Source organism: Myotis brandtii, unplaced genomic scaffold (assembly GCF_000412655.1).
Source record: "Myotis brandtii unplaced genomic scaffold, ASM41265v1 scaffold421, whole genome shotgun sequence".
NCBI lineage: Eukaryota > Metazoa > Chordata > Mammalia > Chiroptera > Vespertilionidae > Myotis > Myotis brandtii.
In genome coordinates, this window is record NW_005366140.1 from 1,704,960 (window position 1) to 1,730,923 (window position 25,964).

Genomic DNA, 25,964 nt, shown 5'->3' on the forward strand with positions numbered 1-25,964 from the left:
AATTAAAAACAGCTTTTTCGTGTTTAAAGTTTACAATACGAAAAATAATTTTCCTTTCTTCCGGGGGGGGGTGGTGAATGGAGAAGGAGGGGTAGAGGGCCCCCGAGAACATTCCACGAACCAGCCCAGACGGTTACGCACAATCGACTGGTTAGATACGGCAGCACCCCCTCCACCCTGCACCGGCACCCCTGCCAGCTCATTGGGGACAAGATGTTCTGAGGTGTGAGCTGATCTGGGGAACTTGTAGCTGGCAAAGGCTTCTCACTGCCCCCTGAAGGGGCCGTGCCTCTAGCAGAAAAGGGTTCTTTTGGGGGAGCTCAGGTTAGGGAGGTGAGAAGAGGCCAAAATGTTCTGGTAAGTCCCCAAAGACCCTGCTTTCCTTTCAATGCCCCTGAAACCATGGGCTCCTTCCTGGTTCCCAACCAAGTTCCTATTTCAGCACTGCCTCCCAACTCAGCCTCACCCTGGGGGCCCCGTGGCTGCTGGACGGGAGCACCAGGCCTGTGGTATGTTTTGAGGGTGACCTGGAAGCCTGCCCTCTCAGAAGGCTGGACGTGAACAAGCAGGCAGTCTCTACCAAAGTACAGCCCCATTCACAGTGAGGCTGCCACAAAACCAAGGACTGGGGCAGCTTGTGGAGCGCTTGGCCCCTATGGGAGCATAATGACTTCATGCTTCCTTTAGGCCTGCCCTTTCTCCTCTGCATTGCAGCCTCTGGGAGAGGGGCTCCACAGCCGCCCGATCTTGCACCCCAGAACCGAGCAGATGGAGACAGAACCTGTTAGGGCTGAATGCTGGTTGGTGGCAGGGGGCCAGACCACCAGGCACATAGAACAGCCTGGAGAGTTGCCAGAGGCCACGAAGTTTGCCCTCTGTCTTCCCAGCATCCAGTAGAAGAACCGGCCCCACTTCCTGCTGCCCTCACTCACATCCCTGAGCTAAAGACTGGACCTTTTCCAGCTCTTCTGCAAGGATGGGAAAGGGTGAGGTGGGAGAGGGGGCCCCAAATGCACAGAGGACAGGAGGAATCTGTGACCTATCAGGCTCCACAAACTCGGCACGGGGCCTGCTCCATCTTTTCACCATAACATTTTTATTAAATACAAGGAAAATATTAGGAGACGACGTCTGCTAAGGTATGAGGTTAATTCTTTACACAGCGAGTGGGTCACAGAAACATGACATCAATCGTCTGTTAGCAGCAGAAGAGACACTTTAAGTTGCCCCAAGGGTATAAATCCCATTTATAAGGCAGCGGTGCTGGCCTCTTAAAAAAAAAAAAGCAAAATGGAACAACAATAAAAAGATTTAGAGACCAAAACAAATGTGGCTGGAGATGCCATGAAGCCCTTGAAGAGAGAGGCTCCTGCCTACTGACTCCCCAGCTGGCAGCCTTGGGCCAGGTGGCACTTCACCCTGAGCACAGGACAAAGAGGGAGTGCAGGGCTGGAGAGTAGATGAAATGAAAGTCCCGAACAGACCCGTGGAGTGCAGATGCACTGGGATTCTAAAGCAGCATCCTCCTTCATCCGTGGGACAGGGACATATCAGCCCAGTTCTCCTCAGGGCCCCCCAGGTGGCCCAGTGTCCAGTGGAGGCCCGACATCCATGAGGACCATCTCTGAAAGCGGCTGTGGTCTCTCCTCCTGAAATCGAATGAGCAAACACCCCGAGGTGCTCAGACCAAGGACGGGAATAGGAACAAACGCTGAACCTCCTGTGCGGCCATCTCCCATTCAGCAGCTTGGGCTTATTGGGGAGACAGAACTGTCCTCTGGTCATCAATCCAAGTTGGGTGCTTCTGAGCCCCTCCAGCTCCAGAGAAGTGGGGTACAGTTATCTAGAATAATAAACACGTAATATGCAAATCGACCAAACGACCAACAGCAGAACGACAGTCTGGGCGACCTTCTGGACGACCACGCTATGACATGCACTGGCGCCAGGCCAGCCAAAGCGGGTGCAATGCCCCCGCCATGGCCCCATGATCACCCCGCAGAAGGAGGCCCAGGCCACCAGCCAGCGGGGCAATTGATGGGGGGAGGGGGGAGCCTCCACAATCGCCCCAAAGAGGGAGGCCCAGGCTACTGGGCCAGACAGCCGGTGGCCACAGACGGAGTCCCAGGTGGGTGGGTGGGGCCTCCCTCTGCACAGCCATCAATCACAGAGCCCCATGATCAATCGCCCCGAAAAGGGAGGCCCAGGCCATTCAAGTGATCGCACCCCAAGCCTGTCGCTCGCAGAGGGAGGCAACTGGTGATGGGAGGCGTGGGGGGGCAGTGCTACACAGATGGCAAGTAGTGGCAGCGGCGGGGGTGGGGCCAGCTGCTGGCAGCCGGGGAAGGAAAGCCCCAATAGGCCCTGATAGCCGGCCAGGCCGAGGGACTCTACCGGAGGGGTCCCTGATTGCGAGAGGGCACAGGCTGGGCTGAGGGACACCTCCCTTCCTGCACTGGGCCTCTAGTTTAAAAATACATGTGTGTGCCTTGGCCAGAATTGCTCAGTGGTTAGAGCATCAGCCCATGCACCAAAAGGTTGTGGGTTCAGTTCCCGGTTAAGGGCACATACCTGCATTGCAGGTTCGATCCCTAGCCCTGGTTGGGGTGCATGCAGGAGACAACCAATCAATGTGTCTCTCTCACATTGATGTTTCTCCCTCTCTCTCTTATCTCTCTCTCTCTCTCTCTTTCCCTCTCTCCTCCTCCCTCCCTCCCTCCCTCCCTTCCACTCTCTCTAAAAATCAATGGAAAAAATATCCTTGGGTGAGGATTAACAAAAACAAGCAAACAAAATACACATGCACAAGAAACTTGGGATGGGGAGAGTGGCATACTATGAATTTGGATTGACACTAATGAGCCTGCATTTGAACATCTGAGACTGCTGGACTGAGGGATGGGAGAAGTGGGGCACAATAATACCCCAAAGAGACCCCTTATTCCAACCCATGAGTGAGGACCCTGTGCAGACGAGGAAACTGCCTCAGGCTCAAGTTTTCTGCCACAACACATCGGCCTCCTCACTGGCAGGCTCCCTGGGCAGGCAGAGAGCCAAGATCTGCTTTGGGAAGGAAGGACCCTAGGAAGGATGCTTATCAACACAACGGGACTATACAGCCAGCCCACGGGGAGGGGGCCCAAGGTTCTCTATAGGACACGTGCTCACCAAACCCCTGGCAAGAACAGCATGCAGCCAGGTCATGGGTGTGTGGGTGGGGGGGCATCCCGGGAGCTACCTCCTGCTTCCGGCCCGGGGCAGCAGGACTGGGGCACAAGCAATGCCTGCAAAAGACTCAGGGAAGTGCAGGTCGCGTTCCCATTCGTCTGTCTCGGTGTTGTAGACCTGCACGATGCCTGTCACATTGTTGAGGCGCCAGTTATAGCCCCCAACAACATAAATTTTTCTGTCCAGCAGGCAGCAGCCAGCCTCTGACTGGCCGGCCCTCATGGGGCTCACGCTGGTCCACTGGTCTGTTTCTGGTACATAGTACTCTACAGCTAGCACGTCAAAGCAGCGGTCCATATGGTCCATGCGGCCACCCAGGGCGTAAATGCGGCCGCCAGCACCCACCATGGCATGCAACACACGGGGTTCACTCATGGGTGCCTTGAACTCCCACTGGTCGACTGCCGGGTCATAGCAGTGCAGCGCCTTCTTGTCCTCCACGGAGATGCCATAGCCACCTGAAATGTAAAGGCGACCCCCGGCCGAGGCACCTGCGTGGCCCCAGGTGCGGCGCTTCAATGAGCAGGCATAGCCCCACTCGTTGCGCCGCGGGCAGTATCTTTCAACAGAGGCCAGACTGCCGGCCCGGTTGCGGCCGCCCGTGGCATAGACCATGCCGCACAGCACATTCAGCTGGAACTGGATGCGGCTCTCCTGCATGGCCTGCAAGCGCAGCCATCGGTTCAGGTGAGGGTCGTAGCGGTAGCAGGCATCCACTGCACCCTCACCACTGCGATATTGCAGGTGCTGGCCCCCAGCCACATACACGAAGTTGTCCAGCACAGCCACGCATGTGTGGCTGCAGCCCACCTCCATCTCTGTGAGCTCGCGGAAGTGACAGGCTCCTGGCTCAGGCAGGTGGTATACTTTGCTACTGACAGCATGGTCACTGTCAGTATAGGGTGTGCCACCAAAGGCCACCAGCGAGGGCACATCAGAGCGCACAATCGTGCGCGGGGACTGCATCTCATGCTGCCGAAAAGGCAGCACCTGGTAGTTGAAGGCCTCTAGCAGGTACTGGCGGCAGAGCACGTCCTCCACCATGAGGTCCAGCGTCTGCACACTATCCACCAAGTCAGACGAGTGCATGAGTGGGAAACGGATATGGCAGAGCACATGGCTGGCGCGTGGCCTCCGGGCAGGGTCATGCTGCAGCCAGCGGACAGCAGCTCGGAACAGGTCGATCTCGGCACAGCTCTGTAGGCGGTTGCTCTGCAGGAAGAAGACGAGGCGCTCCAGTGGCAGCTGCAGGAAATCATCTTCCGCAGCGATCTGCAGGAAATGCCGGAAGGTGAAGGCATCCACCGACTCTTTGAGTGAGGCCAGGCTGAAGGTGGTGGCCATGTGACCAATGTGCAGGCAGGTCTCCACGCTCATGGCAGCCTTGAGGAACTCCTCACACAGCTCCACCACTGGCAGCATCTGTAGGAACACAGCTGCGCCCAGCACATCCTGCACACAGTCCAGGTCCAGCGTCACCTCAGCACTGTAGGCAAAGTCAATGATGTGCCGCAGGCCACGCGCTGACAAGCCCTTCAGTTCAATGATGTCCTGGCTGGCCTCCCTCATGCCGCCTGTGAACATGGCCCTGAGGGTCAGAAACACAGCATGTGGGTTCAGGGCACCAATAGACATTGTGGCCACTGGGATGGCCTGGCCCTGAGACACTGCCAGCGGGGCTTTGCCCACCAGGGTAAAGCAGGCCAGGTATGCATTAAAAACATGCAAAAAATAAAAGGTTTTTCAATCCACCCCAAGCCATGCATCTTCCTCCCAACAGCACTCTCGGCCTCTCCCGTGGGGCCCGGCCCAACCTCACCCAGATGTATGCTGCACTGGGGTAGGCTGGTTCTGAGGCTGGGGGCCAACTCCCTCCCTCCCTCTCCCCCCACCCCGCTCATGGCATGGCGATGTCGCTGTGCAGGAGGAGACCAAACCTTAGCTTTGGCTCTGGGGAAAAGTCTCCAACCCCATATCAGTGCCCAGCCATGAAGACCAGTTCCTCAGTGAGCTCAGGAAATATAGCGGGGACCCCAAGGGAATACACTTCATGGTTCACAGAGTCCAGTACCTCCCAGCACACTCACCTGAACAGGTGGCTCCACCTTCCCCTGCCTGAGTCTCAGCTGCTATCACACAGGGATGGGGAGGGAATAAGGGTCCCAGGCTGGAGTGCCTATTGGGGGCCCCCACTGGGGTCACTGATATGTCCAGAGAAAGGCCCGGGTAGTTAGGGGAGCCCCTAAAAATGACCCACAGGAGTCTCAGCCTGCTGTAAGACACCCTCCGCCCCCCTCGTGAATGGCCCCAAGTCTGTCAGCTGGGCTGTCCTGCTCTGGGGCACAGGACCTGGGACACAGGACCTGGGTCTCCACCCCCCCCCCCCATATCTCTATTCACCCCCCCCCCCCCCCCCCCCCCCCCCGCCCCACACAGCCTTTGGGAGGGGCCCCTGCAGGAAGAGGGCTAAGAATCCCAGTGCCTGCTAGAAGTTCATGGCAGGTTCTAAAAGATGATGCGTAAGAGGCTCCTCTCAGAGGGTGAGCTGGCCTTTCATCATAATTGTGACTGCCATCAACATACATCGTAAACATCATAACGGGTGACTGATGGAAGGGAACTTCCGTTGGCCATTTGCCTAATAAATGCTTGTCACCCAGTCACTACGCTAGTATGGGCCAGGCGTAGGCCCCAGAGTAGGAACAGCTGAGCTTAATGCTGCCTTGGGACCATCAACGAACAACTGCCCAGCACTCCACAAAACAGTGCCATATCGCTTCCAGGAGCAGCGCTCTGCCAGCCCCAGGGCCCTACCCCTTCTTGTCCCCGAGAGTCCCATCGGCCTGTCGAAGGCAGAAACAGTCATTGCGACGGGAGGGAGCTTTGCCTTTTAAGGCCTTGCCGCTGCAGTGCCAGCGCAAAGGAGCCTTTAAAGGGCATTTCTGGCTGGGGCGGCCCGCCCGTCCCCAAATCCAGAATAAAAATAGAAGCGGCGCCCCAGATGGCTTGGTTTCTCCAGCTCCCCAGAAGGGCCTCATTGAGCCCGCAGGGCGGGCAGTCGGGGGCACACTGGGCTGGACACCTAGCCTCGGAGAGTGTGCAGCCTGTGGTGTGCACCTGGGCTGGGACTCTGTGACACGGTCGCAGGAGCGCCTCAGCCACCACTGGCAAAGCAGGGTCAGAGACTCACCCCCAGGATGACACTCTTAGGAAAGGGTCTTCAGAGCAGACAGACCCAGACACTCAGCAAGGTCTCACCTGTCACATGGGAATTGCAACAGAGCCTGGCAAACTCGGGGGCCACCGCCTGGGAGTCCCTCCTGTCCTTCGGCCTGAGTACAGGTATCGCAAGGGCAGGGACATGTGCCAGTCCCTGCTGGATTCTGAGGCCAGCTCACACAGGTGTCAAAAACACAGCAGAAACCTGGCCAAGCCCTGCCACCCCTCAGGACAGAAACGGCTAATTGGGTGCCCACAGGCCACTCTGTCCCCCAGGTATGTTCTACTGGCCTGTGTAATATCCCTGAAAAGTCTGAGTAAGTTGCAAACCTGGGAAAAGTGGTAGGTTTACTGACTGTTGGGCCAACACCAGCCACCTTCCCTCAATGCCATCCCTCCCTAGCTAGAGTTGAACTTGCCCCTCTCAGAAGAATCTGCACTCTCCAGCCCATCCCCCAGGCCTGTGCTCACCTGAAGTAGTCGCTGCAGGCAGCCAGGACCACCTTGTGCGCATGGAAGGTCTCTCTGTTGACTGTGAGCACAACGTCCAGGAGCTGGCCCTGTGAGCGAAGTGTGGCCAGGCCCTGCAGGAGACTGGTGCTATGGCAGGGTGCAGAGAAGGTGCACTTGAGAGCTCCATTCTTATCAGCCATGCTATGGGAGAACAGGGAGGAGTGTCAGGCTCAGAGGCCTCAGGGCCTCAGCCGGGGAATCCTGGACAGCTCGCCCAGGCTCTGAAGCTGCCCCAGGCTCTGAAGCTGCCCCAGGCATGGGTAAAATCACCAGGATCCGCCCCAGAGAAGTAGAAACAAGATCTGGGTCCTGACTGCCACCTGCCCACTGAGCCTTGGCAGTAGAGTAGAAACCTGGCCGAGCCCTGCCACCCCTCAGGGCAGAAACTGCCATTTGCTGGTGATGATACGGGCAGGGTTTCAGACGGGACCTGAGGAAACCACATGTCCCTCTTTTAAAAATATATTATTTTTTATTGATTTCAGAGAGGAAGAGATAGAAACATCAATGATGAGAGAGAATCATTGATCAGCTGCCTCCTGCACGCCCCTACTGGGGATTGAGCCCGCAATCCAGGCATGTGCCCTGACCGGGAATAGAATCATGACCTCTTGGTTCATAGGTCGATGCTCAACCACTGAGCCACACTGGCCAGGCACATGCCCTTTTCTTTTTTTTTTTAAATTGAAGTCAGATTCACGTAACATACAGTTCACCATTTAACATGTACAATTCAGTGGCATTTAGTATATTCACAATATTGTGCAACTACCACCTCTATCTAGTTCCAGAACATTTCCATCTTCCCAGAAAGAAACCCCATCCCCATTAGCAGTCACTCCCTATCCCCCCCTTCACTCATCCCCCTTCCCCATCCCCTGTCAACCACTAATCCACTTTCTGGATTAGTTTGCCTGTTCTGGACATTTCATGTAAATTGAATCAGACAACAAGTAGTCTTTTGTGGCTTTTGTGTCTGGCTTCTTTCACTCAGTATCATATTTCAAGGTTCACCTACATTGTAGCGTGTATCAGTGCTTCACTCCTTTTTATGGCCAAGTACTATTCCACTGTGTGAATGTATGATATGAATGCACAATTTCTTTATCCCTTCAACTATCTATGGACATTTGGGTTACTTCCAACCTCTCCTTTTAAAAGCTCTATTCCATTATTTTTATTCTAAACGTGTCTCCTGAATGCTGCACTGAGTGACCACTGTCCCCTAAGCCCCAGCAAGCTGCCCCCATGGTACACTTATCGCTCCTCTACAGAGGGTGAGATTAAGATGCTGGGTGCTGGCACAGAGCCCATTGTGAGCAGGGATGAGGAACTTGACCTGCAACTTCTCAGGAGTGCTAGGCCCTGAGAACACGGGTGCCTCAGGCCAGCCTCTCACAGCGGGGAGGGAGGTGCCACCTCCAGAAGGGCCCGGCCTTCAAAGCCCAGCCACTTTGACACCTGCCCAGCATACCTCGTGTGCCCAGCACTACGGGGAAGGGCAGCCACATGACCGCAATGCCACCCTGGCCATTTTCAGAAGAATGTGGTGTGGGCTACACTGTTTGGCTGCCCGGTCAAGGGGAAAGGCCCATCGGTCCCATCTGCTAGGGACAGAGCAGGCTGAGCAGCTTATCCATCGCCCAGAGCTGTGAGAGGACACAGCAGAATCTGAACCTGTTCGGGGAAGCAGCAGGCGCACGGGATCTTCCTGTCACCTCCTGGCCAATGTGGGATAAACAGCAAATTGTGGGGAAGCCACAAAACCAAGAATATCTGCTGTAAGAAGATGGATTTACCTATGAAGGCAGCTGCTGGGGGGATGAGGACAAGAGATTCCTGCACCTCCAAATGAGGATTCAGAAGGCAAAGATCATTTTAGAATTTTTTTTTAATTTTAAAAAGGAAAGTGGTGGAAATAACCCAAATGCCCATCAACGAATGAGTAGATAAATGAAATGTGGTATGTGCACACAATTGAATATGAAGAAGGAATGAAGTTGATTCACGCTACAACGCTGACAAAGATGAAAAATATGATGCTCAGTGAAAGAAGCCAGTCACAAAAGGCCACATGTTGTATGATCACATTTATATGAAATGTCCAAAACAGGCAGATTCATAAAGACAGAAACCAGATTAGGGTTTGTCCCGGGATGGGAAGGGGAAATGGGGAATGACTGCTAATGGGGACAGAGTTTCTTCGGGGAGATAACGTATTCTGGAACTAGATGGAGGTGATGGTTGCACAACATTGTAAATATACTAAATGCCACTGAATTGTTCACTTTAAAATGATGGTTTTTATATTATGTGAATTTCACCTCAAAAACAAACAACAGCCCTGGCTGGTTTGGCTCGGTGGATAGAGCGTCAGTCTGTGCAGCACAGTGACCTGAGAGGTCAGGACAGCTGGTGTGGCCCCTTGGAGCCCCCTCCCAGGAGCAGACTTGGACTCAACAGTTCCAAGCACCAGTGTGTCACATTCATCACCAGGACCCCCTAAAGCCCAAACCCAGAGCCTAGCCCTGAGTGGAATGTCTGGGGGTCAGGCAAGGACCCAAAGGCTGGGAGATGCAGATCAGTGGGACCCACTCCTCCAGGAAACCCGCCCAGGCTGTACCACAGACCTCACCTCACCAGGCTCTGGCATCTGTGTGAGAAACAGAGGGAGGATTCTGATCCCTACCCTGCCATCACCAGCTGTGTGACTCAGACACATTCCCTGGTCTCCAGGTCTTTCTTTCTTGACTGTCAAATGGGGCAGGCAGGAGCACAGATGTCACAGGGCTGTGGTGAGGCTCCCATCACCTCCTAAGAAGTGATGGACCACAGACCACCTACTTCTCCCAGCTTCCCTTTGGGCTAGGGAGGTGGCAAGGCCCAGTGGGGGACTGTATCCTGCCACCTGTGAGCCACTGAACATGGTCATGCACTTGGGAACTTAAAGCCTGGAACCACTCAGAGCACTGGCACATGGTAGGTGCCCATTGAGCCAGGCTGGCCTCTCTGTGGACACCTGCCTCACAGATTCTGTACATTTTGCTAGTTTGGTTTCAGATGGTCTCTTTTTTTCTTGGAGACTTTGGGGCAGAGCAGGAGAACTTCTTGAGTTTCCCTTAAGCCCAAGGACAGATATGCATGTTCACATTTTCACAAGAAGATATCACACCAAGAGCAACTTTACTGTGGAGCTGCTCTGTCCCTTTATATATGGTCCTCCATATATAAAGAGCCCCAAGAAATCAATACAAAACTGGCAACCTCACAGAAAAATGCACAACTGATGTGGGCTGATGGTTTATCAGTGGTTCTCAACCTGTGGGTCGCGACCCCTTTGGGGGTCGAACGACCCTTTCACAGGGGTCGCCTAAGACCATCCTGCATATCAGATATTTACATTACGATTCATAACAGTAGCAACATTACAGTTATGAAGTAGCAACGAAAATAATTTTATGGTTGGGTCGCAACATGAGGAACTGTATTTAAAGGGCCAGAAGGTTGAGAACCACTGGTTTATAGGAAAGAAAGCACAGCTGGCTGGAAAGACCTGAGAGTAGGCCTCTTCCAAATAGGGAAAGTGTGCTCACCAAGGGACTGGCTCAGGGGGGCAGTCATCAGGTTATCTCACAGCAGACACTCATGCCTGTTCCCAGTGGGAGTGTGAAGTGGGACAACCTCCAAGAAGGCAGTTCGGCAGAACCACATATCCTCATACTAGCAAGTCTACTTCTGGGATTTATCTGAGGTGTGCTCACATGTGCAAGAGATGAGTGAGAATATTCCCCACATAGCATTTCTGGGGGCTGAAGATGGGAAACGAGCTAAATGTCCTTCAAGGAGGTACAAAGAATTATGGTGCCTTCTGATAGGGTCTGCCCTTCAGCTGAGCATAGAGGCAGTTAAAATGTTCATATATGGGAGTTAGGATACCAGGTTGGAACTCCAACCAAGCCCACTGGGCTGCTGCCTACAAGGTGTGGGCCGAACTACAACCAGAGTGAGAAACAGCCACTTTCTGAGTACACATCCTCCGCGTGCTGGGCAAGGCTCCCAGCACCCCACAAGCTGTTTCCTTCCTCCCATCTCAAAGATGGGACAACTGTCCCTAAAGCCCCTGCACTACCCCTCACACATCTCACAGCCTCTGGGGAGCTCAGGGAGGGAGGGAGGAAGCCAGCAGAGGCCAGAGTCCCAGACTGGACAGAAGCAGACATGGCTGGGCAGAGGTGGGCAGGAGGAGGAGGGAGTGCTGAGGCTTGGGACCAATGACTAAAGCAAGGACCCATTACTCAGGCCAGCCAGACAGGGGGCGGCCGCTGTGGCGGGACTATAGGCCTCCTCCAGGAAGGCTGCTGCCGCCTTCCTGGGCCGGTCGGAGTCTTTAGACAGCCACCCGAGCATGGTCACTAGCACTGAGTCATCGGAGCCAGTGCGTCAGCAGCTGGTCAGAGTGTCTCTGGAGGCTGCTCACTGCTGTCCTGGATGACTCTCTGCCCGGATCTGGACGCTGAGGGGCTGCACATGCCCCCACAGACTTGGCCTGGACTTGAGATTGTCCTGATCCCCTACCCCTGTGCTGGTGCCTCCCCTTCCTCCAGCACTGTCATTGGGAACCTCTGGCCGGGCCCAGGCCTGTGCTAGACATGGGAACATGGCCTCTGCTTCCCTTGGGGCTTCCCTGCACAGGGGCTGATGGCCCATGGGACTGGGTGGAGTAAATGCCCCCAGATGGACCACCACATGGCAGGATACCCATAATCCCTCAGGGAACCCCAGCCACTGAGCCTATTGCCCACGTTGTCACCAGTTCCCTACTGGTGCCCCCTACATGGGCTCCTTCTCCCCAGTCCTTCATGGGGTCACCCCATGAATATTCTACAGGCTGCCTCAGGTTCTGCTGTGAGGAGACCCAGCCCAAGGCAGGACGGTCTAATGGGGAGTGGCCACAGGGTGACGGGGCCCCATGGTGGAGGAGGAGCGCTCCTCCTCCTGCCCTTGCCCACTGCTGGCCCTGGTCTCCATGGTCAGTTTCCCAACCCTACAGGAGATCTCCAAAGCTCCGGAACAGTTCTTTTCATTGGAATGTCAAAAAAAAAAAAAAAAAAAGGAAAAAGCAACAACAGGAATTTCATGGAAACATTTCTTTGGGGTTTTGTAAAATCCTTTCCCACCCCCACATGGAGCCCAAAGCTCAGGCCAGAACAGAGTCTGCCGGTATTGCCCCTTTAACATACTGTTCTGACATGCAAATTCCCTCACTTCCCCTCAAAACGGAGAGCACTTCCACTTTCAAAGCCAATTTTGGTTTTATTGTCCATGTGGCTCCAAGGAGCACAGCAGCGCAGCACAGCTGGTTGGCTCGTACCCCGGCTGACGCTGTACCAGGGAGTTCAGCCACTCCACCCAAAGTCCCAGGAGCATCAGCAGGGAAGATACTGCACTTCAGGGGGCAGAGACCCAGAAAGGGGGACAGAGACCCAGAGACAGAAGGAAGAGACCCAGAGAGAGAGGAACAGAGATCCAGAGAGAGAGGGGGATAGAGACACAGAGAGAGGTGGATAGAGACACAGAGAGGGGGACAGAGACTCAGAGAAAGAGGGGGACAGAGGCTCAGAAAAAGAGGGGGACAGAGGCTCAGAGAGGGGGAATTGGACTCTAGAGCCCTGATGAAGCTCTGGCAGCCTGCTGGTCCACTTCTCCGCTCTATTTCACGTATCTCCCTCCCCCACCTCCCGTCTAGCCATACTGGAAACTTCCATACTGGAAGGTTCATACTGAACCTTCAAAAGATAGGCTAGCTAAGCAGCTACTGCAAGTGGTTCTTCATAGGCAACCTCATGAATTCCCTACGAGCACAGGAGGACAGTGCAACAAGTATCCCCTTCAAGATGGGAGACTGAGGCCCAGCATGGCCCCCATACCTGCTCACTACAATGTAGCCCACTGGCTCTGCCAAGGCCATGGCTGGCTCCTGGGACCGCAGCTCCGTGGGTAAGAGGTGCACAAAGCCAGGGTCTCACACGCCCCACAGAGGCAGACAGCCCAGCCACTGTTACCATGGTTACAATATTGCACAGCTTGGAGAGCTATGCTCACAGCCCAAGGACAGTCTCCAGGATTTGGCACCTTGCTCTGGCTCACAGCCCCCACTCATGTCAGCGTCTCTCTCTTGGGACTGCTCTGCCCCCCTCACCCTCAAGGGGCAGCAAGCCCATTCTGGGGCCATCCCTATAGATAAGGGGCAGCTCCTTCAGAGATGCTTATAGTTCTCTGGCAGGGCTTGGTCCCTGGGCTTACAGGGGAGGTGAGGGAGCAGGGGGAGCAGAGAAAAGCTCAGAGCCAGAAGCAGATAAAGGTTCCCACAGTAGTGTCCCAGAAGGCCAGGGCATCAATCCCCTGATAGAGACCCAGAGGGAACAGAGTTCCAGAAAAAGGGGGACAGAGACCCAGAGAGAAGGGGACAGAGACCCAGAGAGAGAGAAAAAAACCCAGCCAGAGCCCCAGATCCCAGGTCCTCCAAGCCCTGGACTCTCTCTACAGCATCAGCAGTTGTTTATTTCTCCCTCCTGGTCATCATGCTGGTTATTCTCCGATATCTTCTGTGACAACTTGAAACAGACTGCCAGCACCATGCCAATCTGCACTCCCTATGGGTGGATCTGGGTGTCCAGGGAGGGCAGGTGTGCCAGGCCCCCAGGTGGAGGCAGAGCCTAGTCCACACCCTAGAACTTGCTCTGCCCCCTCCAAGAGCCAAAGGCCATGGACATGGCCAGACCCACTCTAAGCCTACCTTGGGAGCACATCACCCACAAACCCCCCTCTCTGAGCCCTGAAAAATAGCCCCAGGCCACACATCCCCTAGTCTTCCTCATGATATCACCATCTGGAGACTTCATCCACATGTATGGCCTTATTTCTGCCTATCTGTGCCTGCCAAGCAGTGACAGGGTGACAGAAGAGAGGGCGTGTCAGGGAGTGCCCAGAGGAAGTACTGTGCAACCTGCCCCTTCCATAGGGCTGGCACCTCCTGAGAGCCCCACATAACACCAGGCAGGCTGAGGCTGGGGAGGGTGGTGGGGCAGACAGGTAGGTTCTGGAACCACATTCACCTTGAAAGAGCCTTCATGAATCCTCTTGAGGACTCTGGAGGTGAGAAAAGCTGCTCCCATCCTGCCCAGCCCGTGTGTCACCAGCCCCACAACAAGACCCTGCCCGAGGCCTATCTAAGATCCCTAATGCACAGAGCCTGGCACAGAGTGGCCCTACTTAGTGCTGGTTCCACTCCAGATAGGGCCTGCCAGCTCTATCGTCCTGCCCTTCTGTGACTTGATGGGACAAACAGCACAAACCCCCATGTTCCCCCAGGACTCACTGGGTCACGGGGGAGTACTCTGCAGATACCATCCACCCACCTGCCAGGAGAAGGGCCTGACATCAGACCCTGTCACCCCCCTGCCAAAACCCCCTGTTGCTCTCCATAGCCTCACAATCATGGGCCATTGTGAGCCCAGTGTCCCTCAAACTGGGCCAAGACCTGTTCGGGCTCTGTGTCCTCACCCCAGCCTCTTACTGATGCCCCTGGGAGCCCAGGACGAGTGGGGATCTAGCTACTACCGATGGACAGGAGGACCACGTAAGCAGCACCCACCATTCCCAGACCTGCCCAACTCTGGCCACTTCTCAAGGCTAGGAAGAAGGAAAAGGACACCCAAACCCAACGTCCTTTGCCAGCAGCAAGCTTTCTGCTCCCACAGTCCCCATCCCTCCCTGTCCTGGTGAGAACCCACTCCATATAGAGCTATGGGCTGGGTGGTGCAGACCTGGCTCCCAGCTTACCTCTCAGTGGGCAGTCTGGCAAAGGGAACACCACTATCATTACCATCTTATAGACAGGGCATTTAGGCACAGAGATTCAGGCACAGAGAGGTCCTAGGCCACACAGCACACAAGAGGCCTGGCTGGTGTCAGTCTTTCTCTGTAGCCCCAGGTGGGTGGACCCCATGATCACTGAGACCGCTGTCTGGGGTGCCGAGCCACAAAGTGGACGTGGAGCTGTACAGCAGGAAAGGCAGGACGCGGTTCCTGGGTGCCGGCCACAAGGGTGTAGATTAGCCCACTAATCCTCCAGCTGCTTCATGGGAGATTGCCCCACTCTGGTGGGTCATGCTGGGAGCACTCCGCCCCTCCCCCAGGCCTCTCCGATCCCCAGCCTGGCTCTATTTGTTTTCCCAACTCATTGCTCTGTCTGGCACACCACCTGTCTGTTCCCAGTCTATCTCCCCAAGACTGAAACAGGAGCCTCACCAGGGCAAGGTAAGATGAATTCTATCTCCTGCTGTGCTCCTGTGCCAGGCACCATGCCTAAAATGTGCTCTGAGCTCAGTCACACTTATCGATTGGATGCTGCAGGGGGTGTATGTATGTATGGATGGGTGGATGGGTGGATGGATGGATGGATGGGTGTGTATGTATGGATGGATGGTGTATGTATGGATGGATGGATGGATGGATGGGTGGAACTGGTGGATAGGCGGGTAAAATGGATGGGTGAGGTAATAGGTGGATGGCTGCTAGGGGGCAGCACTGGCTAGAGCTTGACTCCCATCTCTACTCCCTACAAATCTCTGCTACACATACCTGCTCTGTTCACTCCCTCCATGCACCCTCCTGGTCCAAGTCCTGTAACTGGGTATGTTATCCTTTGGGCTCAACCAGGAAGCCCTCAGCAAAATTTTCTCTGGGACATCTGACCTCCACACTTTGCTCATGCTGGGCCCCATGTTGAAGGGCCAACTCCTCCTGCCCTCTAACCCTCCTCCTTATGCTGCACTCCCAAGTCCCCCAGTTCTTCCAAGCCTTCTTGAAGCAGGTCGCCCATGGCCTCCCTTGCCCTCACAGTCCAGCCAGATCTCTCCACAGCCTCCCTTGCCCACAAAGCCCAGCAGGGCCCCCCCGCCCCCAATGTCATGAGTAGCAGGAGCAGACTAGTGAGCAGGTCTCAGGCCAAGGCTTTGCCTGTTCTGTTCCCACCCACTGACTCAAAGCCAATCCCAGTATCAGCCCATCCCCCCACATTATCCCTACTTCACTGGGCTTGGAAACAAAGCCACCTGAATGAGCAAAACCCCTTCACTCTGCAAATCAGGCAAGTATGTGCATGACTGCACGGCCCCAGGACACCATTCAAAAACCCAGTGACATTCTAACACTGCCAAATTCCAGTGTCTCAGGCCCAGCCCAGCTGCCTCCCCTGGCAGGACAGGTGTTGAGGCCCTGAAAGGAATGGTTCTGCCAAGTGATATGGCATATGCTCATGCCCAGTGGTGCCAGGCCAGACACAGGCAGACACAGCTGTGGGGATAGCTCAGCCAGGCCCTTCCAACAGCAGCACAAATTAAAGCATAAGAAGGGACCTGTCATGAACATCTTCATTTTAGGAGGTACCAACATCCCTCCCATCTTCTAAGAAGGTCCCCGTTTTCCTCAGGGAACCTTCTATTCTTCACTCTCAGCCCCAGTAGTAGGGATCAGGGGACCCCCATCCCTGGGCTGAAAGAAAAGACTCATGACTCATCCTGTCCAACCAGAGCCTCCCAGGCTCCCAGCCACAATGAATGGGGTTTTGAATCATCCAATCCAATCAGAGCCTTCCTTGAGACTTTTTCTAGGCCCACCAGAATGGAGATTCGCCTTCCCCTGGGGATTCTGGGATGGTGGGGAGCAAGGTGGGGTCACCTTGCCCAGTCAAGAGGGAAAGCAGAGCTGAGAAATGGGAGTCAGATTCCAGGAGAATCATCTGAGCCCTGAAGAGACCTAAAACTGAATTCCTCCCTAAACTTTTTTTTTTTTTTAATGTGAACAATGAACTTTTTTTCTATTGAAGGCACTGAGTTGAGTTTCTGGTGCTTATAACCAAAGAGGGCCTTCAATGTCAGAAGCCTCAGGTCCTGGCCTCCTGACCACCACATTCCAGATGAGCCTCTGGAAAAACCACTGTGGAGTTAACAATTCTCCAGCTGCCACCTCTTCCAGCACTGCACACAGGCTTCCTAGCCCGGGATTGGGAGGGGGGCGAGGAAGCCACACTGGGCCATCTCTGGGTGAGTAGGTGGTGGCCATACTCAGCCTGAGCCCCGCCTGCCTGCAATGAGACAGCAGGCACCCTGGTAAAGGTCAACAAGCTACCCGCGCCCCCCACTGCGAAAGTTCAGCAACTCTAAATGCTAAAATGCTGGAAGCATGCCTAAGGTTGGAGCTGCAAGGCAGTCCATGCCATCAGTCTCGACAAGGAAAACACTACCCATTGCTTCTTCAAGTGACTCACATGCAGCATAAACATTTGTGAACTCCCAACAGCCTACCTTAGAAGCAGGCGGGCCCCAATTATCCCCTTTTGTGACAAAGGGAGGAGGAAGAAGGAGAAGAGAGAAAGCAAGAGATGGCCTCCTGGGACCACTCCCCCCAGCCGCCCCCCAGACCTCACTACAACTTTAGTCCTGGAAGCTTTCCAAATGGAAGCTGCCTTGGGGTCTTCATTGGGGCTCCCTTACATGCCTGTCACCTTATAGGCACCTTGCCACCCCCTGAACCATTCCTTGAGAGAATGCCTCACTCTTAGCTCCAGTTACAGAAGACTCTGGGTGATCACGTCTCCATTCCTGCTTCCTTTGGCAGACTGCTTCAACTCCTAACACCCCGTTGAGAGGAGAGCTCTCCGGATATCTAGCTCAGCCCACTCCCCGGTCCAGTCAGTCTTGGATCCCTGTGGAATTTTGCAGTTGTGGTGTCAGGAAACATCTTGGACCTGGACTGGGTAACCACCCTTGAGGCTTTAAAAGCCCCATGGTCCACCCCTCAAGATTTCCTCCAGGCTGAGCATGTTCAATTCCAGAAGCTGCTTCACTCACAGGAAAGCGCTGAGATTCCCCAAAGGTGCTGGTTGCTTCCTCCGGAATCACAATATTTTCATGTGTGGCAAGGAGGCTCATAGGAAAGACTAGCCCTGAGCTGCTTGGCGAGGGGTCTAAAATCACCCTGGATGTACCCCGAAACCTGTTCTGCAGGGGAAGAATGCTAGGGAGGATTTGTCCTCTGCATCCTGAGCAGCCCGCTCTGCAGAGACCTGGGACAGGTCGGGAAGGGGAGAAAGAAGGGACTGGAGACCCAGGGTTAACAAGTGTTAAAAGCTCATCTGCACAGCTGCTAGCGCTACCACAAAAGGAAGGGGGTCTGCTAGTAGGGACCTGGAGGGTGGCCCCCATTTCCCACTGCAGGCAGCTGGACAGGGAGAGCAGCCAGCTGTTTCCGTGTTCAACACACAGCACTAAGATCTTACACAAAGCACACCTGCCAAAAGGTACTGTTCACTGGCTTCTCTCATTTAGGTCCGATTCACTGACAACACGCCTGGGAATTTGTTTTTCTATCCAGATCCTGCCATGAAATAAAGGGAGGAGGGGGAGGGTGCCCCTCACCTGGTTAGGCCATGAAGGACTGTTCCAGAAGCCTCGGTCAGGCCAGCAACCCTGGCAAACCCATAGCAGACTATGTGTGGGGTATTTGCTAGATGGAATCAGAGCCTCCACGATGAAGCCCTGCTCTTGAGGAGCACACATTTTGGGGAGCACAAGTCCTAAGCACAGAGAATGTTCCGTGAACACAAAGCAGAGGCAGGCAGTGGGCTGTGGTGGGGAGTGGGGAGTGTGAACAGATGGATCAGCCAGGAACCAAGGAGGCAACACTGGGGTTGTGCAAAAAGCTGAGACAGGACATCCAGTGGGAGCTACTATAGTGGCCCGGGAGGGGTGCTGGCCCAAGAGGAGGGCAGGGTGATGGAAGCTAGGGGGCCTGGCGGGTGGGCTGAGGGGGTCACATGGAGAAGCTGATTTTGCTCTGAGATTGAAGAAGCCCCTGGCAGGTGTCAGATCGGGGGGACAATGAGCAGCCTCCCACCAATTAGAGTGGGAGACAGTGGCACAGAGCCTGCAGGAGGAGGAGGTGGCAAAAGGGGCTGGACCAGGATGCAGCGAACAGAGAGGAGAGCAAATAGGAGTGAGTGTGGTGCGTACTAAAAAGGAGAGGTTCAGAGTCCATTGCGAGTGGAATCAAACTGGGGAGATCTCCTGCAGTGACAAGGGCTTTTCCTCGAGGAGGGACATTCCTGGGACCAGGACCTGCTGGCTGGAAGACCCGAGGTCCTTGAGCAAGGAGAGGCATGAGGGCTTTCTGGACAGAGGCAGCCAGTGAGACTTGGAGGTAGGATGTCTACCTCCCAGCTCTCAATCGGATGCTGGCAGGCAGCACAGCCTCTCAGGTCCAGTGAGGGCTGGTCCTCCCCTGCCCACCCACCTACTCACAAATCCTCCCCCAGCATGCACTCCTGGATCCTGAGAGCAGATGACCCCTATCTGGCTGCCACCACTGGTCAGCACATTGCACAAGCCCAACCTCAAATCTTCCCCATACCTATGCCCTCTCCACAGTCCCAACTTTGGCCCAGGCCCCCTCCTCTCCTGCCAAAGGGATCCTTCCAAAACACAAATCTGACCTATGTGTCCCCTCACCCATATCCTGCACCTCCAGTCTCCCGCCTCGTCCCTCCCACCCACTCCAGCTCCTCTCTGACTCCAGACCCCTGAAAAGCCTGTCTCCTCCACCTTCAGAACTTGCACACACCCCTTGCCAGCACCCAGAACTATCCACCTCACTCAACCCCCTTCGCCTGAGCTGATGACACTAAACATCAGATGACACAAACCTCGCTCTTGAGGAGGCGCTCAGAACCTTTCCAAGAAGGCAGGAGCCTCCAACTTGGCCTCGGGATCAGTCATGGCAACTGTAGGGCAATGACTGCAACCCTGTTTCACTCACTCCTTGCTGGCACATAGGAGCCCCAAGGGCAGGACCCACCCGTTCCCCTCCCTCCTTTCATAGCAAGCCCAGCACCAAACACAGTGGCAGGCACACAAGAGGCATGTGACAACCACCAGAAGAAGAGCAAGATGTCATGAGTTCATCCACATGTTGACTGTTTTTATCTGGGCCCTTCCCCTTCTCCCTCTCCCTTCTCCCACTTCAGTTCTCCTTCTCCAGGGTCATCAATCCCAAGTCTGAAACATGCCCTAAGACCAAAGGGAGGGAGTGCAGAGAAAGCCCCACTTTTAAAGTGTCTGGTGGGGGCGGGGGGAGGGGGGAATGCAGGCACAAAACCTATACCCTGGCCTTGCTGAACGCCCCCCTGCGGATAGGTAATCAAAAATAACTGCTATTAGAGACAGTGAATGATACACCGGGTGGGCTCCCTGGAGATGGCACAATGATAGCAGAAGCTAATAAAACCTTTCTATCCCAGTTACTATGGACAAGAAGAAGAAGGCGTCCCCAGGGGTAGCAGCTACCATGTGGAAGCAGTCCAGCTGTCAGACAATCAATTCAGAGCACCCTGATCAATTCAGAGCAAAGTGTGGAGTTTTCAGAGCAATTTCACATCAGAGTTCAGTGGACCCTGCCGGGACTCTGCTGGCAGAGGTGAAGAACGGGGCACCTCACTCCCTGAGGAAGGACGAGCAGCATGGTCCGACCCCCCAGCACCACCAGCCCAGGGCTCCCTCCAGTTTACCTCAGGCTCAACTGCCCCCATCCCAATACTCCGCCAAGACCCACCCAACTTGTGCCCACACTCTGCTCCAGAGTGCCAGGCTCTCACAGTGACTTCTGCTCTCATGTTGCAGAAGCAGCTAAGACTTGACATGGTCCATTTTCCCACTGCCCTGCTACTGTCCCTCTCATGGCCACCAACTAATGATGCCATCGTCCTCCCAACTGCTCAGGCCAATTGCCACAGACTGAATGTCTGTATCTCCCCAAAACTCATATGTTGAAACCTAACCTCTAATGTAATGGTGGTAGACAGTGTGGCCTTTGGGAGGTGATTAGGTCGTGAGGGTAGAGCCCTTGTGATTGGGATTAGTGACCTCATTAAAGGGACCCTAGAGAGCTCCTAGACCAGGGGTGGGCAAACTTTTTGACTCGAGATGGGATTAGTGACCTCATTAAAGGAACCCTAGAGAGCTCCTAGAGTAGACCCTTCCACCATGTGAGGAGACAGTGAGAATACACCACTTATGAATCAGGAAGTGGTCTCACCAGACACCTTGATCTTGAACTTCCAGCTTCCGAACTTGAAGAAATATATTTCTGTTGTTTATAAGCCATCCAGTCTACAGTATTCTATTTCAGCAACCCAAATTGACAAAGACACCAAGTTTCTCTTTTCCCCACCTGCCACACTGACCTTCCAATACCCCATGATCCTCTCCCAGCCCACACAGGCACAGTGGACAGAACACTGACATCATCAGGGCCCCAGGGCAACGTCGCTACCTTTGCAGTAACACATGCACATACAAAGTGCTGGGCACCCTCTGAGCACACCCTCACCTTAGCTCACTTCTTCAAGCTACCCTGCCCCGTGGTAGATTCCTCCCACTTTCCAGATGAGGAATCTAATGCATAGAGGTGTGCAGATATGCCCAAGGCACACAATGAGTATGTAGGGCTGTCCTACTCGTGAAAGGAGGGACCACAGACATGTGGGTGTGATGAGGCCCCTGAAACCACAGAATTCCCAAGAGGAATAGTGGAGTCCCCATGTCTGAAGGGCCAGCTGAAAAAGAGGATGAGGCCAAAGCAACAAGAACCTTCTCATCCTCCAGTCTTTTGCACGGGCATTGGGGAACTGGACTCTTCCAGAGCCTCGAGGCTTAGTGGACACAAGCTAGGATGCAGTCAGAGATGGTTTGTTAGGAAAATTTAAACAAACAAAGGCCACCAACCCAGGAGCAGACACTTCAGCTGAACTGTGCCAAACCCACTCACACTGTGTCCTGGGCACAACTTCCCAAGGAAACACCTGTGGGCGACATGTCCCTTACCCAGATACCCTCACCTCACCCCCAGGAGCAGTGTGAGTCAGCAAGTCTGGGCCCCATCCAGACACCTTTAGGGAAGATGGGCCAAGGAGTGAGGATGCCAAAGGCCCAACGTCTGAAGAGCCTCCGTGGAGAAAGGGCTCCTCTGGAACTCAGCCAGCTAGGTACCTCATAGCGATGGAATTTTAGCTGGGGAGGTTCAACTCCCTGGCGAGTACCTCTTCCCCCTAACACCCTGCACAGTTTCAAACCTCTTCTCCCTCCAGGAACCTGAACCTCACGGAGGGCCGAAGGTGGAGCTGGGAGGGGACCCACTAGAGGACAAGTGTCTTTTGTGTGACTGAGCCTGCAGCCAGTCTCCACCTCCCCTCCTCAAGCCCTGGCTGAGGCAGCCATGCTTCATCTATCCCGGAGGTTCGGCTCAGTCATTAACGACCGTCTCTACTAGGCAACGGGTTTTTTGTTGATCCCTGGAGACAGGAAGGAAAGAGAATAAGCTTTTCTCTTTCATTTCCCCCCCCTTGGTTGCAGAAAAGAGAAGTTGGAACAAACAAGTTATATAATACGAGGGGTGGTGGGGGAGCACAGCCCCTCGAGGACAGTTTCTCAAGTTGTGGGACTGCTAGAAGGGCCAAGGGGAAGACAGGACCTGCCCCCACCCCAGACCAAATGGCAAAACCTTCATGGGACAAAAAGGCAGATGCAGACACCTCCTGGCAGACTGAAAAGGCAGCCTTCCAGACAAGGCCAGCCAACTCCTGCCCCCAGCAGTCCCACAAGTCTCCCCAAAAAGGCTATGGACCAACCTGTCCATAGATGAGACTTCCCACCTGCCATACTGCAAGCTCTAGAGAGCTTTTCCACACTCTATCCATCCCTCCCTACCCGGCCATATTTCTTGAACACTTATTTCCTCTGTGTAGCCTGTGTTCTAGACATATAAAACATGGTTCCCACCATCAAGACATTTCCACTAATAAATAGACCAAGCAGTGTTGAGTGGTGATCACGTGATCAAGGATACAGGACAGCCATATGATCCAGCAATTTTGCTCCTGGTATCGAGCCCAAAGAAATGAACACAGGGGTTCACATAGCAGCACTGTCCAAAACAGCCAAAAGGTGGGTCCAACTCCAATGTCATCAGCTGGTGAATGGATAAACAAAATGTGGTATGTCCACACTATGGAATATTATGCAGCTATAAAAAGAATGAAATACTGATGCATGCTACAATGTAGATGAACCTCTAAAACATTACATGGAATGAAAGAAGTCATTCATAAAAGATCCTGTATTGTATAATTCTATTTATAAAGCAGGTAACTTTATAGAGACAGAAAGTAGAGTAGTTGCTAGGGGCTGGGATAGAAGGGGAATGGAGAGTGACTGCTAATGGGAACAGAATTTCCTCTTGAGGTTATGGAAATGTTCTGGAAATAGATAAAGGATCCATAACAACATTGGGAATGTGCTACATACCACTGAATTGTACACTTTATTTTTTAATTAATTAATTAATTAATTTAATGCCTTACCAGGAATCGAACCAGTGACCTCTTGGTGCATGGAGCAATGCTCAATCCACTGAGCCACACCAGCCAGCTTAATTTATTTTTTAAATCCTCACCCGAGGATATGCTTATTGATATTAGAGAGAGGGGAAGGAAGAGTGAAAGAAAGAGAGAGAGAGAAACATCAATGCAAGAGAGAGCTATCGGTTGACAGGGGGTCAACCCACAACCTAGGTATATACCCTGACCTGGAATCAAACCTGCAATCTTTGGGTGTACTGGACGCTCCACCAGCTGAGCCACACTGGCTGAACTGTATGTATACTTTAAATGAGTGAGTTTTTATGTTATATGAGTTTTACCAAAAATAAATAAATAAATAACAATAAACAAACAAACCACACACACATACAACAAGGTGACCAGAAAAAGTGCCCTCAGGGCTAGCTGAACGCAGGTAATCAGGCAGGTGACTTTGGGAGGCCATGACCTTGGAGTGTGGAAGGATGAAGAATAAAGCAGGGCAAGTCATACACCAGGCCTGGCTGGCCCGTTTGGAAGAAATGAAGAAAATAATAAATGAACAATGCTACAAAGGCCTCTACATTTCAAAAGATCCTTGGAGACTACTGTGTACCACCTTCTCCTTCAAAACCTGGTCTTTTTAAAAAAATATATTTTATTGATTTTTTACAGAGAGGAAGGGCTAGACAGAAACACAGATGAGAGAGAAACATCGATCAGCTGCCTCCTGCACATCTCTTACTGGGGATGTGCCCTCAACCAAGGTATATGCCTTTGATTGGAATCAAACCTGGGACCCTTCAGTCCGCAGGCCAACACTCTATCCACCGAGCCAGATCAGTTAAGGCCTGGTCTTCTTTTTGTATGCTCCATCTCACCGTATTAGGGCTTCTTGCCTTCCTCCCTACACTAGCACCACAGGAATAAGACAGACAGACACACACACACACACACACACACACACACACACACACACACCATCAGTTGCTCCAGACAACACAACAGTGATTTTTCACTGGGATGGATGGAAGGGGGTAAATGGGCATCTTAGAGATGATGGAGATGTCTTTTTTTTTTTTTTTATGTTTAGGTCTTGGGGCTTTTTCTTTTTTTATTTTTTAAAAATTTTTGTATTGATTTTAGAGAGAGAGGAGGGGAGAGGAAGAGATAGAAACATCGATCAGCTGCCTCTTGCACACCCCCTACCAAAGATTGAGCCCACAACCCGAACATGTGCCCAGACCGGAAATCAAACTGGTGACCTCTTAGTGCATGGGATGACATTCAATCAACCGAGCCACACCAGCAGGGCAGCGGAGATATCTTTTAAGAAAGTGCCTCTCAAAACAACAATGAGATACCATCTCACACCTGTCAGAATGGCTATCATCAACAAACAACAAGTGCTGGCAAGGATGTGGAGAAAAAGGAACCCTCCTTCACTGCTGGTGGGAATGCAGACTGGTGCAGCCACTGTGGAGAACAGTATGGAGTTTCCTCAAAATGTTAAAAATGGAACTCCCATTTGACCCAGTAATCCCACTTCTAGGACTATATCCCAAGAAACCAGAAACACCAATCAGAAAGGATATATGCACCCCTATGTTCATAGCAGCACAATTTGCAATAGCTAAGATTTGGAAACAGCCTAAGTGCCCATCAGCAGATGAGTGGATTAAAAAACTGTGGTACATCTACACAATGGAATACTATGCTGTTATAAAAAAAGAAGGAACTTTTACCATTTGCAACAGCATGGATGGAACTGGAGAGCATTATGCTAAGTGAAATAAGCCAGTCAGAGAAAGATAAATATCACATGATCTCACTCATATGTGAGATATAATGATCAACATAATTTGATGAACAAGAATAGATCCAGAGACAAACGACAGGGGAGGTGGGGTTAGAGAGCTACCAAAGTACTCGTATGCATGCATATTAGCATAATGGACAGAGACACTGGGGCGGTGGGGGATTGCCCAGGGTGGGAATGACTGGCGGGTGTGGGGGGCATCAAGCTGGAAAAAAGGAGACATATGTTCGTAAAACTTTAGACGATAAATAAAAAAAATTAAAAAAGGAAGTGCCTCCATTTAGAAAAGATTTCTTAGATATTACATTAGAAGCATGTCCATAAAAGAAGAACATTGATAAACTGCATCTCATCAAAATAATAAACACCTGCCCAGTGAAAGATATTAATAAAATGAAAAGACAAGTTGTAGACTAAGAGAAAATATTTGCAAATCATGTATCTGATAAAGGGCTTGAATCCAGAATACATAAAGAACTCATAAAAGTCAATAAGAGCCGAAACCGGTTTGGCTCAGTGGATAGAGCGTCGGCCTGTGGACTGAAAGGTCCCAGGTTCGATTCCGGTCAAGGGCATGTACCTTGGTTGCGGGCACATCCCCAGTAGGAGGTGTGCAGGAGGCAGCTGATCGATGTTTCTCTCTCATCGATGTTTCTAACTCTCTATCTCTCTCCCTTCCTCTCTGTAAAAAATCAATAAAATATATATTTTTTT

At 53.0% G+C, this 25,964-nt stretch overlaps 1 protein-coding gene across 5 annotated transcripts in view; it reads right to left on the bottom strand.

Moving 5' to 3' along the window:
- Positions 1-1,073: 1,073 nt before the first annotated feature.
- The window catches only part of KLHL26 (kelch-like family member 26), a 28,043-nt gene continuing 3,152 nt past the window's right edge, over positions 1,074-25,964 (bottom strand). For 2 of the 5 annotated variants that reach the window (XM_005873836.2, XM_014545757.1), the window contains exons 2-3: positions 6,919-7,101; positions 2,732-4,816 (exon numbers count right to left, since the gene is read on the bottom strand). In XM_005873836.2, coding sequence (XP_005873898.1) covers positions 3,235-4,816; positions 6,919-7,100 — 1,764 coding nt within the window. In that variant the 5' untranslated portion in view covers position 7,101 and the 3' untranslated portion in view covers positions 2,732-3,234. Of the gene's footprint in view, positions 1,844-2,731; positions 4,817-6,918; positions 7,102-12,887; positions 12,944-15,603; positions 15,609-23,689; positions 23,694-25,964 lie in introns of those variants that run through there. The other 3 variants (XR_001363582.1, XM_014545759.1, XM_014545756.1) reach the window with 3 other exon arrangements.